Below are 13351 nucleotides of genomic sequence, written 5' to 3'. Positions count from 1 at the left end.
ACTCGCTAAATTTCACGCTACACCATACTGTGCTTGCATTACAACACCATAATACCGTTGCGGAATGACAAATGTTTTTTGTGGGTTTCTTGAATTGTTTCCATATTTACATTAAATCACAAAAACGTTTGGTTTTTGTCATGTCAAAATAATAGCGGTTAGCGGTACTGCAGACAACGTCATGATAAAAATTGTGACAGAGTGCCAACTTAACACTAGTTTAATATACTTTACGTGGATTTCGTGGTACAAAAACAGTCAGAGAAACACTGCAAAAACGAAAAACAACAACAACAAAAGTAAAACGAATGCCAATTATAAAACATGCACGCAAACTGCATTCGCTCTACAAAATCGTGCAAGTCTTAGATTTCTTTACCGAAGCCGGGACCGAATCTTCCCTTCTTTCCATCCACACTTGTTGCTTCATACGTCGGTAGCAAAACTGCACTACGTCGTTTTGTAGTCCAACGTCCAGGACGGATTCCTTGTCGGTGGCTTCCAGATATTTGATAACCAGTTCCTCTAACGCCTCCTCGTCAAATTCAACTGGAGAAGTTTGCGTTCGTCCATCATGTGAATCTGGCGTGTCTTCGATGTTTCGCCTAAAAAAGAAAATGAAATAAATCAAAAAGTTTTTGTCACAAAATGCAAATCCAGTCCATATAAATCACTTTCGGCTTTTGCCACTTTGCAAACGTTTCGTACTCAAAATGCCGATTTTTTTTGGTTTTGCAGCTGTTTTTGCTGCTACGGTATCTTGAAACGCAAGTTGGTAACTGGAGTATATTTTAAAGTTACACGTTGTGTTGTATTTTGCTTCCACTACACAACAAAGGTCAATACAACACTGCGTACCTCAGTTCAGCTATTTCCTTCTTAAGGCGAGCGATAAGTAGGTCAGAGTCTGCCGACTGATTCGATATCACCTTGTTGTGGATGGAGGCAACACGTTGAGCAAACCGGCACGTAGAAATGGTCTCGTCCAAGTTAGGCAGCTCGTCACTCACTGTCGCCACCATGCGGGTTACAGAATTCCCGCCGAGACTGTCGCTCAGCACCAAAGTTATGAGGCTACTGCGAAAGGGAACGTGTTGGTTTCGAAGGCGCGAGTTAGTGGCCAACTGCCGGTGACTTAGAGCTTCGATAACACGTTGCAGGTGATGCAAAGACAGATTGATGTTACGGGTTTCTTTTAAAAGTGTTTTGTTGACTTTACCCCACTTACTCACTCGCTCAGAACCCGATAAATCAACAAGGTTTATCTTAGACCGGATGATGGTGGCATCGGCGCGTCGTTTATATGCTACATGTATTGTGAAAATGCAGTGGGAACGAGACGAAGCCTCATTCATGTGAGTCTCTGCGACCTTTCGAGCCGCATTGCCGATTTGCAGCAGCTCGGTCGCGTGCTCAATCGTGTTTGCCAAATGCAAAGACAGATTCTTTAAGTGAAGCTTCTGTCGTGCATCTGTCATAGCCACGACGCGCGTCAAGTCTCTGAGATGTCGAATGCCGTCGCGTCCGCGTTTTCCACTGAGAAGGTCAAATCCCTCGTTATTGTAGATCTCCAGATAAGATATTTCCACAGTTCTTTGTCCCTCCTGGAGCTCAAGGAAGGAAAACACGTGATCCAAGGTACGAAGAATGAGACCACAGGACGGAGGTAGAACTAATTCCGGTTCAGGTGTTTCTACTACCTCTTCTTGTTTTTCTTCTAACTCTTCAGAATCGTCCATGTCTTCGACTTCTGCAGGGGCAGCCTCAATAGTAAGTTTAGTTTTCTTTAGTTTTTCGACTTCTCGTCTTCTTGCCTTTCTTTTTTCCTCCGCCATGTTTCCCAGGATCAACTCCAGGTTCATGTCAGGAGGACCTAAGATAGTATGGGTTTTTCCCGTTGCCGTCTGCCCGTAAGCGAATACTGTACCATTGAAACCTTCCAAAGCTTGTTCCACTACCGGTTTGGCCACCTCATCGTACACTTCCGCCTGCTCTACAGGCTGATCAAAAATGTGATCAAATGCAAATTTATAGCTTGGTATCTGCGAGTGACGCTCTACAAAGTCATCCGGTGCCTCAAACTTAATTGTCGAGACTTTTCCTGAACGTTTTGCTTGTCTAAAATGTCCACCTTCGTCTATCTCGTATTCAACAGCATCAGGTGCGGTATTTGGTTTCACACGAAGAAAAACTTTGATTACTTCACTGTTTGGCAGATGTGGATCTTTGCTTCTTTGCATAATTTTGTTCTTAACAGTGCAGCAATAATGCCATGTCAATTTAAAACTGCTTGTCTCACTACAAACATACCTTATTGATCAAGTTTTTCGTTTTGAAGCGGAACTACCGAATGATGTACAATACATGCTTGTACAATAAATTTTAGTATGCGTTTCAGTGAAAAGTGGATTGGGACTTTTTTACCCGACCATGACCGTTACCAAAAACTTTTTGGCAGCCAGCGGTTTGTATTTTAGATTCCAAACAGTCAATTCAAAACAACTGAATCTAGTAGCCATGACTATACCTGGTTAATATTTTCCTTGTCATTGACACAAGTGAGTTTACATACACACTGCGCGAAACCTAATTGACTTATGCCCTTAAAGTTCCAACCACGGTGCTCTTCAATGCTTGTGACGCTTTTAGCAAACTCACTGTGGTTGAACAGCACACCACATACGCGTTGCGCAAGGATCACTTCAAGTATTTTATAGAATGATTTAGTTTTGCTCTAAATCATTCAAAACTAAGTTTTGATCATCTTGTGTTGTAAGCTGATATAAACCACGTGTTTTACGCTGTTAAAATCCAATATATCTTATGCTAGTTTTTATTTGCTGATTACTTAATGCAACATAGGTACAATACTATTGCTGCCTCTTTACTCTGTAAACAACGTTGTTGCACAATAGCTTTCAGGTGATTTTTCATGCTATGACTACGGAATAACAGACTCGAACAAATTGTTGTTTCGACAGACTGTTTGTAGCTGTACTACAAGTCAGAACGAGAGTATAGCATTACGCGACAAAACAATTGTCTACTTATTTTGGGATAACAATACACACCCAGCCGGGGCGACTTACAGCAATACAACACCTGATTGGGCCTAACGTTTTAAACACGGACCTTCTAGTTTGCCCATAAGTACGGTGCCAAACTATTATACCTTACCAGTGCTGCTATTTGTTGAGTGGCCATAAACGCAACCACTTTCAGTTTGTTTGTATTACCTTTGCCTCAACGTTGTTGGCCAACTTTTATTGACCAGTGACAGTGCTAAAATAATATCGTGTCTGTCGTCAGCGATTGTGCGTGAAGGCTGTAGTACTTCGTGGTTATGTTTTTCTTTTGAAAGAACTCGGCCCGAAAGCAGCTCGATTTCTTTCACAAAGCATCGCCAGGAACAGGCCATTTTGTTTATGTTAGTAAATTGTGCCTTTTATTAGTAAACATTGATTCTAAAACTACATTATAGTTTGACCTTGCAGTATCATCTAAAAGGCAAGTACTCTAAAAATGGCCCTTGTAAATCAGATTTAGTCCAAAGATACATAAATCAGTTAATTTGTAGAGAGTAGTGATTTGAAAAGAAAAACGGACCTTCCTTCAAGTTCTGACATCTCAAGAAATGTTTAAAAACTTATACGCCCGGAGTGGTGTATCACGTTTCTCGCCCATATTGTCAGAAACTATTCACATTATGTGGAATTTAAACTATTCATGTATTCAGTTCGTGATAATGCCCTGGGTTTAAACTTCTTGAAAAATTATTGAGGAAATTACTTTACTATTCAAACCACGTGAAGTAGGGCTACTTAAACCCAGCAGTTACCGTCCATATGTTTATTTTTCAAAATCGTTTGCTGATAGTTTGAAGCGGTCCCAAATCTACGACCTGAACCGGATGAAACCCGAAACATGTCCAATTCCGATAAAAAAGTCTGAAAACGGCCCACATATGTAAAGTAAGGCTTAGGCCCGAAACTGGCCCGAACCCGACTTAAGTAACACTGCTTTAGTAGCGCACTGCACACAGTTAACGTCACTAACAACTTTTTGTATATATTTTTTGTAGCATATTTATTTCTCGTTTTACGAAAATGCATAGTTCTAAAGCGTCAACGAAACAACATATGTTTTCATGCACTCTTCATTGCTTACACAGTTTGTTATCACACAACCGTAAATTTACCCTGCATTCAAAACGGTAACAACAGACATACACTATTTTTATATGAGTCCATAAGTTTGTTCGTTCAAGACTCGAGTTCAACAAACAGTAATGTTCTGTCGAATAAAAGCATCACACATGACAACGTTACACGTACATATTGTATAGTTCACAAATATATAACCGCCTGTTTAGATGTTAAAGTACATGCAAAAACTCAAGTGCAAAGAAGCTTTTGCTTACAGCTCGATAAGCGACGGTAGAGCTACTAACATAAGAACCCAAAACAGATAACAACCGATAGGTGGCGTAAAGAGCACAGCTATTTTCATTCAAAGTTGACTTGAGAATGGAATATGGTTATAAGAACAAAATGTAACGTTAGGAACTAAGTTTATAGGTTGGTTTTATTGTAGTCATCATTTTAAACCTCACACCAACCCTAATAGCCTTAATCGTCGGGATTTACACAGAATTTTTATTTTTTATTTTTTTTACGGGGTTCGAACCCAGGACACTCCCGGGGACGAATCCCGATAAGGTTTTTTATGTCTGTATATGGGTCAGGCGCGCCAGACCATTCGGCCAAGTTTGCTTTTAAATATTTAAAAATGCTTTTTGCGCCATCCATCCGCATCTACCGACTTAGTTTAATTTAAGTGGGTTCTTATGTCAGAAAAACTTCCTTAAAGTTGCTGGCCATGTTAGATGCGTTTGCACAGAATGTGGTTCGTTCACGATGAGGTAACATTTTGTATCAATTTAAAATATTGTTTGTTTCACCATGCATTAACACTGAACACAGTGGGTTGAATCATTGTGTTATATTGTGGGTCGAATTACAGTAATAAGGTAACCGTGAAATCATGTGTTTTGCTAAGAATTCATAGGCATTAGGTGTGTTGTTTCTGAATCCTTTTTGTGTGCCGTATAATCGCTAAACCGTAAAAGCGCGGATGTCCAACGTGTATTTTGACTGTGGTTTGTTCAAGCGACCATTTCATGATCATTATGCACCATTTTGTTTGTTGAGAAAAATTCGAAAGTTAGGTAAAAGTTAATGAAGCAGGCAAGAAACGTTTTTAGCAGTTGGTGACATTTTCACCGCAGAGTTTACAGTTAAACTTCGTTGCTGCCAAAGTAGGCCTCTTGCTTCGTAAAGCAACGCTCTTTATCCTTAATTCTCATCCTGACATTCTTCGGTGTCGTCAAAGAAAACTTTTCGTAACGACGGGATCACTTTAGGGGGCGCTCCGTTTTGCACCTGCTCGCATAGTTTTCCAAACCAGTAGGTTTTGTCGGGAAGAGTCTTGATATTCGGATGACGCCTTTCCACTTCCATTCGCTGATCGTCCCAGGTCTTGGACGGGTCCTCTCGCCATTTAAAGTACTCCCTGTATGCTGTATCGTTCTTATCTAGATACATGAGGTATTTTGTAAGTTCTGCAGGCGAGGCGAAATCTTCGGTGTGTATAAATGAGTGTGGCGGTGCCATGACAAGATAGTCTTCCTTTTTCGGTCCTCTAACCACCGGAACAGCCCCGTATTGGTAACCATTCCTGGTCAGTTTCTCCGTAATGTAATCTCTGCAGTGTACCGCGTTTTCAAAGGAGAGATAGAATTTTCGGGTTCGTACAAAGTCAGCCATTTTTGCGTGAGGCCATTTATCTCCGAAGCATTTGCCGAAACGATCAATGTTGGGCATTGTCTTCAACATCTCATTTACATAGTTCATTCTTGATATTGAACCCTTTTTGTCCTTGCAAGAACTTACTGTCCATACCTGTAATGGTGGAATCCTAGTTAGCACGTAAAATAAACAATGCCTAAGTTATTCAGCAAAATATTTAATAATGCATGACGTTGTAAGTTATGGACATTCAGCAAAATTGATTTGCATGCTTTGTACATTATATCCACATGCAATATCTAACACATATTTACAGCCATGCCCACAATAGTATGTGGTCCTCAAACTCACCGCAAGCCCCTTCTTTGCAGCAATTAAATCATCCACCACTTTCTTGCCTTTTGGCAGATTGTTGTAGACGTTTCGAAGGAGATAGTACGGCGCATAAACGTCACTATCCCTCCGATACGTCATTGTCCAGTTAAAAAAACTGTTGTCGTGCCGACGTAGATCGTTGTGTTCCATCCAACGGACCACCCACGGGTTTTCCCAAGACCACCATACAAAAAACTGATTTGGATCTCTGCGAACATGTACAATTTTTAAAAATCTACAGATAAATTTGCATTGATATATGACACGAAACATTACTGTCTATTCTAATTGCTGTAAATTGAAAGGTTACTAGGTATGGTGCATGTTTCTTTTGGTGAAATAAATCGGTTAAACGGTAGCCTGGATAACCTTGATATGATTAGATATTTTATACAGGATAGTAGATCACTAAAAATTATGATATAGAATGAAATAATACCGTTTCAGTACTGCATATTCTAATTGCTGTAAATTGAGACGCTACTAGGTAACGTATAGGTTTTAAAAGATGTACCAGATCGATTAAACAACAGCCTGGATAAACTAAGGACCGCAAGATATTGATTAGTCGATACTGAACACATTTTTATACTGATGTTATAACAACAGCGGTTTTTGAAATGTTGACACTGAAATGCATTCTATAAATGTAAGTTTTGTAGCAGTTATTTACGTTTGTCTAAACAATGTTTTGCACATATACCGCTACTTATTTTGTTTGTGTTATCTTTGTACTGTTTTAGACGAGTTTGCGGCCCACGAATCGCCCTCCTCGTAATGTGCTATTTTGACCCTTTGTTTGTAACTCTTGAACATATGTTAAACAGATAGATAATGACTGATTGCACTAGGAGATACAGCTAAAACAGTAATCAGAAAAAAAGTTTTGCACACAGACACGACTTTATAGCAATCTAATCCCCCTACCAGTGTGCTTTTCTTATTCGCCCTTATAAATAATAGATTTCTGTACCTGGGATACGGGTACGGTTCGGGAACAAAAGTATAATGAAAGACCACTGCCAGCGCTTCGGCGTGCTTCGACCGGTCGTAGGTGATTGTACAGTTTCCAAACACTTTCCCATCCGATGGTGGTTCACTATCAACATTCCAAGGGTGGGTCCACATCAGGATTATTCCAGGTTTCTTTGCCACAACTGGGGTGGTCACTGGTTGTTTAGTTATTGACGTTGTTGTTGTTGTTGTTGTTGTTGTTGTTGTTGTTGTTGTTGTTGTTGTGATTTTTGTTGTTGAAGTGAAATTCGTTGCTTCACTAACAGTGGTATTTTTCTTATCCTCTGTTTTTTCTGAGTCATTTTTATTCTTTGCTTCATTGTTGTCGATGTTGTTACTGGCGCTTATTTGGTGCAGCAGAGCATTAACTAACGTTCCATTTTTAACAATAGACCAGTAATGCTTTTGACTTATCGACACTACCGTATTGTCCGTCCACATTAACATAAATCCAAGGCCAACTAGGCAGAGGATGCCAGTCACTACTCCAAGTTTTTGTGTGGTACTTGAAGTCATTGCATCCGGTTGATGTCACTAGAGCGCCAAAAGTTTGATGTTGACATTGGTTCCTAACTCGGCCTAAATTTTAACCTGAAATGGTAAAAAGCACAAGGTGCTCGGTTATGTTTTTGCCGATCACAGTTTAGTCTTTTGCAAGGCGAAGTGTTCAACTTTCTTTTACAAATTTCAGCTTACAACGTCACAAACCAAACGTCAAAATGACACAACCTGGTTTTTATTTCTGGAACATTTACTTGACGATTCTTTTACCTAACCTGCAAAGCTGCATTTGCGTGAAAAGCAGATCCTTTTGAAGGTCTATTCGTTACCAATACTGATAGCCTAAAATAACTTCAGGCCTACACTTAAATGCAGAACGGAAATTCTTGAGCAGTGTAGAACCAGGTTGTAGTGTGTGGATGCAGCCATAGCACAAAGCCAAAAGAGTTTCAGAAACGCGCTGTTTCAATCTTGTACTATAAGGTTTGTCTGTGTTCATTTGCTGTCCATCCTATGACTAAATTTCAACAATGGTCACACTTTTACCAATTACCAGCGCTACGCTTGACCAAACATGGTTAGGACTGTGGTTATAGGCACTTCCCGCTATGCACCCTCAATCAAAGCGCACTGCTAGGAAATGGAACTACGGGACAGGGGCGATACGTTGTTCAGAATAATCTACTTAACCTGGTTATACATCTGAGGATGTTTCTCCACCATTTACGACAAGCCGTATCACAAAGAAAAAATGCAAACACAACGTAAAACAAATCTGGGTCCTTGTGTTGAAAACATTTTGTGGCAACTGCTGTAAAGGCTTTCACTGTGACAAGTGTCATAAAGAAAATTTTATATTTATAATGCTTTCATCACAACCGTCCTAAAACTCATACTGTAATTTTGCTTGATCATCTCCAGGTAATTTTGTTGCATGAACTTTAACTCTGGTTTACGAAAAGCCGTTAGGGGTATGTATAGCGGTATTAAAACTAAATTATACCGGCAACATTGTAACTTTTGCGAAATAAATTAGCAGAAAAGTATAACATTGCGAAAAGAAACAAAAGCGCGAACCAACACATTTGCCAACCTCCTATAAAAACGTTGAATTAATTAAAACGGCAGAACGCATTTGGCGACCCGCATGCAGATTCGTAAAATACCCGTTTTTCAGAGACACGCAGTTTCATTGCACTGACATACAAAAACGTGCACAAAAACATTGGGGAAAGTGCAAAGCGGAAAACACGCCAATTCCTAAACCTCACTGGGCTGCTTGCGGGCATCAGAAAACAGTGTGTTGGTGGTTGCGATTGTAAATATTTGTATAGTGAGTACTATATTTTGCCTTATCTGTTTGAACTTTTTAACTGTTTCCAAGTACACGTTAAAAAGCCGAAAATTCGATGAACTTAACAAACGGGTAATACAGAAACAAGCTGACCTTGTCTAAGTAACAAACGCCTAAGTTAAAACGTTAAAAGATTGCCACAAGCTACTCATTTGTTATTCTGCCATTTGTAAATAACTGGCTTGTTTTCACAACATACAGTCATGCCCTCTGAATTATTCCAAACAATTGTGTGAGCTGACTTTCCTAGCTTCTGCAGTTTCGTAGATAAATCAGTTCACCAACGCAAACGTTTTGTGAAAAACCCGTTATTAAGTTAGCTGTACTGGTTAGAAGTCAACAAAACCATGTGGTTTAATCCTAGTTTGAAAAAAAAACATCTAGTAAACGTAGGAAAAGGACATGACAGTTGATTTTTCTGGTCATTTTCCACGTTTTATCCTGCCTATCGCTGCGTTCATTTCTACCCACCGATTGCATGTTTCCTTTACTAGTTGTGTTTTATATGCGCATATTGTGTTGAGCTTTTTATCGCAAAAGGAAAATACTACCGTGCTTGTAAAATGTTACAGTCCTTTCCCATAAAAGCAATTAAATGCTAAACCCAATTGTTTTTTTACTCCGCTTTATGGCCGTTCAGTGCCTGTAAATTGTCAAAAAGAAAACGGTACAGCGCATTCAAATACCTTCACAAAATGTATTGCACGTTGCAACTCTGGTAATTTCAACATAGAAACAACATCTTTTAACTGTATTCAACGAACACTGGTTTAATCGATTGTGTTCGCTCTGGTATTGAAAACTCAACTTCCTGAACTAAGCTTCCCCTTCCATTAGAGTTAGTGGTACTACCAGTCTCTCCCAAAGGAGACATATATTATGTCCTTTTTCTCTGTATGCTGTATATCGCTGGTTGGCTTTAACGTTTTGGTCAATGCAACAACTTTTCTACATTTTACACATGATATATAGCAAGTTTGGCACATGTTTGATTTTTCGCGGTGTTGGACCATTGCGCAATGATATTTTCATGAAAGTTATAAACGTTGTAAAGTGAAATCACTTTTGGGAAACAATAGTTGTGTACCTCTTGACCAATGATGTTAAGCTAGCATAGCAAAAACCCAGAGTCAGCCTAGCGTTTTTCTTAGGTTAATTTTAGCTTATTAATTTCCCAATACACCTAGTCAGGAAACTTAAGCTTCTGCTGCTTGCAAAAATAATCGTGTTAAAAAAATACCAGCGAATCATTAGGATTCATTGTTGTAGAGATTAAAAACGTATCCGTTTCAAAAATAACAAGCAGTACTTATACAGAATTTTTTTTTTTGGTAATGTTGCAGTTATATGCTGAATCGATATCATTAGCTGCAATGTGTAACATGACCATAGAGTGCAAAGTCCGAATTAGTAATGGAAACAACGGGTATATACCATCTCGTTCGCTGTGATACAAAGAGTGGAAGGGCACTGTGTTGCACATCGCCACAACTGTCTACAATATAAGTGTTGCACTGCGATAGTTCGTATATGCGCCTCTATTTCTAAACACAATACGTGCTATATTAGTAGATCATAACAATATCAAACCCAAAATATAAGAATTGAATTGATCTGACACAGTATTAATATCGTTTTTTAACTTTCTGTTTGCAGTTTAGGTATGAATGCTTAAAAATCAGGTTTTCATCTGTTTGTCTCAATGGTCGTCCTCTTATAATAACTAGAAAGGTGGCTTTCTAATATACTTTCATTTTATACGTTCTATATCATATTTTCCAATTTACTATACACATCATTTGATCTAGACATATGATTGTTTTTGGCAACAAAAACGAATGGGTCCCAACTCGCGTGTTTGTGCGGATTTACCGTAAACAAACTTTGCGCTTATTTTTAGATTTTTGGACAAATTATTAGAAAACATTAACCCAACTTTAAAAAAGTTTTGTCCGTCAAGGTCAGTTTTTGAACACAATTTTTTAGGGTTGGCGAGCCGGTCAATTGACCGGTCAATTGACAGCACTCTATTTATCTGGTCAAATACTGTTTTCAATTTTAAAATTCAAATGTGCTAAATTTTCTCGGACTTGTTTTTTAGTTGTTGGAAAGGGTAAATTATTTCTAATAGCCCTTAGGTAGAAAAGTTGAGGGCATATTTTTGTATTAATAAGTGCTTTATAAGCCAATATATATTTGGTTTGTGCATTAGAAATAAATGCCTTAAACCAGTGGTTCTTAACCTTTTTTCCTTGCTGCACCCCTTTCAAATCACCAACCAATTTTCGCACCCCCTTTCAAATCACTAACCATTTTCGCACCCCCTTCTGTAATTGCTTAAATAGAATAGACCTAACCAACCTTAATGATTCAGCATCCCCGCACCCCCTAGGAACAGTTCTCGCACCCCTTTGGGGTGCGTGCACCCCAGCTTGAGAACCCCCGCCTTAAACAATTAGGGGATATTTTTCATCTTAAATTAAGATCTGATTTACATTAAAGCAAGGTTTACAATGCAATTAAAAAACATAGATCACTTCTAGAACAGTTTTATCTTTATAAAAATAGAGATTTATAAAATCTCTAGAAAAAATTTATAAAATTACTTAGGCATTTTTGGAAATGTTACACGTTTTGACTGGCAGATAAAAATCTGAGTAATTTAAAGCAACTGTGTAAACTTGTAGGTCCACAGTACTTTTTTCTATAATTGATCGAAACACTAAAAATAAGACTTCAATCTGATGTATGCATAGAATATTATGAGAATCCAGTTTACAAATGTAATTACTGAATGAAAAATACAGACACATAGGTGGGGCCATTGATGTAGCCTGCAATGCAGTCGGAAAAGTCTATGATATAATACAAACTGAACATTTCCCATTTCACACACAAATTTACTTGAGTTGAAATCTTCATTTCCATTACTTATGGTTTATAAGAAGATTTAACATCGTTTAAGTTTTAACTTAAAATGCAATTTAATAGTGTGTATGGTATTTGACCGATATTTGACCAATTTGTCAAGTATTTGACCGGTCAATTGACCGGATTTTATTTGACCGGTCAAATGCCCAACCCTACAATTTTTCCTAGAAAGCCTTAACAGTTGTATCAATAGACAGAATAAACTAAAAAGCCATTTGCTACAAAGGTGTACATAACAAAAACAATTTTCGCTAAACGAGTACCATTGACCTGTAGCAACCTATCACGGTGCAGACGCCGAACAACCGTTTAATGACCTTTTGACACAGTTTCCAATAGCATGCGGTCCTTAGTGTTCCACAACACCGTTTTACCTAATTTATACATGAAGTCATGATTCTTGAATTGACTTGTCTAAAATAAAGAAGCTACGTTATGACGAAAAATCGTCATTAACTGTGTTTGAAATACCTACAAGTTGACCTTTAGTAACCCGTGGTCATGCCGCAGCCAAGCTGACAACGAGAATTTAAAATCCATTTATCGCGGCTTTCGAAAAATTCTAGTTTATATTTTCACCTTTATGTTGATCAACACAGTTTTGTTTGACATATACGAAATCGAAGCACGTTTATTGACTTTAAATAACGTCTGAGGAGTGAAACCTTCTCTAAAACTGAAAATGCGAGTTACTCCTTTGGGACTTCTATTTGACTGATAGTGTACACATATTATGGGCTGTAAAGGTAATAGTTTGGCCGATGCAGGCAAAATTTTAAATACTAAACGAGTAACCTACTGCAAACAATTGTTAAAATTTCAGCACCTTTGGGCTTGTTTTTTCTGGCTCAAAAACTAAAAACGATTGTTTCGGGGACTATGAGGTGAAAAATGAGTGAATCCAATAAAAAAAATTCTTTATAGAATACCTTATATTGCACCAACCAACAAGGCATGAAACTCTTAGATTATGTACTTTAGTCAGTACAGTTGTTTTAAAAATGTTACGTTTTAGGGGCCTGTGGGTGAACCGCTGGGTTATTCGGGGTCAAACTTTAGAAGGATAAAATTTGGAACGGGACCCATAAAAAGCACCTATCGTTAAACTTGCTTGTTCGCACGGTCACTGACTTCCTCTACTTTTCTACATGCAGCATGATCCTTTTTAACGACCAAATATGTCAATTTTAAGGTGCATTAAAAGTCTTGCCCTTACGTGCCGGCGCTTATAGTTTCGAAGCTTTGTTGTAGAATAAACATGAATGTATTCTGCACCCATAACAAGTATGATCGTTTACTGAGTCACATCCAAAAGAACAATATAGTTGGTTCTTACAAAACACACACTATGATGCAACAACAAGGTGTC

The 13351-nt window shown here is 38.4% G+C and overlaps 2 protein-coding genes across 2 annotated transcripts; both read right to left on the bottom strand.

Moving 5' to 3' along the window:
- Positions 1 to 240: 240 nt before the first annotated feature.
- LOC145223618 (kinesin-like protein KIF6) lies at positions 241 to 2240 on the bottom strand. The gene is made up of 2 exons (XM_080090018.1): positions 859 to 2240; positions 241 to 605 (listed from the first exon to the last, which is right to left on the bottom strand). The coding sequence occupies exons 1-2, from the start codon at positions 2238 to 2240 to the stop codon at positions 347 to 349; spliced, it is 1641 nt and encodes a 546-aa protein (XP_079946144.1). The 3' UTR covers positions 241 to 346.
- Positions 2241 to 4652: 2412 nt separating this feature from the next.
- LOC145222927 (3-galactosyl-N-acetylglucosaminide 4-alpha-L-fucosyltransferase FUT3-like) lies at positions 4653 to 8553 on the bottom strand. The gene is made up of 3 exons (XM_080089174.1): positions 7156 to 8553; positions 6159 to 6390; positions 4653 to 5960 (listed from the first exon to the last, which is right to left on the bottom strand). Exons 1-3 carry the CDS (start codon positions 7710 to 7712, stop codon positions 5355 to 5357), a joined length of 1395 nt encoding a protein of 464 aa, XP_079945300.1. The 5' UTR covers positions 7713 to 8553; the 3' UTR covers positions 4653 to 5354.
- Between the last annotated feature and the right edge of the window lie 4798 nt (positions 8554 to 13351).

Source organism: Phallusia mammillata, chromosome 4 (assembly GCF_965637545.1).
Source record: "Phallusia mammillata chromosome 4, kaPhaMamm4.hap1.1, whole genome shotgun sequence".
In the NCBI taxonomy this organism is placed as follows: Eukaryota; Metazoa; Chordata; class Ascidiacea; order Phlebobranchia; family Ascidiidae; genus Phallusia; species Phallusia mammillata.
This window is presented reverse-complemented; position numbering and strand designations above follow the sequence as displayed.

Coding starts and splice junctions, on each gene's coding strand:
- LOC145223618 (XM_080090018.1), bottom strand. CDS start 2,240: ATGCAAAGAAGCAAAGATCCACATCTGCCAAACAGTGAAGTAATCAAA. Junction 606..858: donor AAGGAAATAGCTGAACTGAG/GTACGCAGTGTT, acceptor TTTCTTTTTTAG/GCGAAACATCGAAGACACGC.
- LOC145222927 (XM_080089174.1), bottom strand. CDS start 7,712: ATGACTTCAAGTACCACACAAAAACTTGGAGTAGTGACTGGCATCCTC. Junction 6,391..7,155: donor GAACCGTACCCGTATCCCAG/GTACAGAAATCT, acceptor ACATGTTCGCAG/AGATCCAAATCAGTTTTTTG. Junction 5,961..6,158: donor CTGCAAAGAAGGGGCTTGCG/GTGAGTTTGAGG, acceptor CCACCATTACAG/GTATGGACAGTAAGTTCTTG.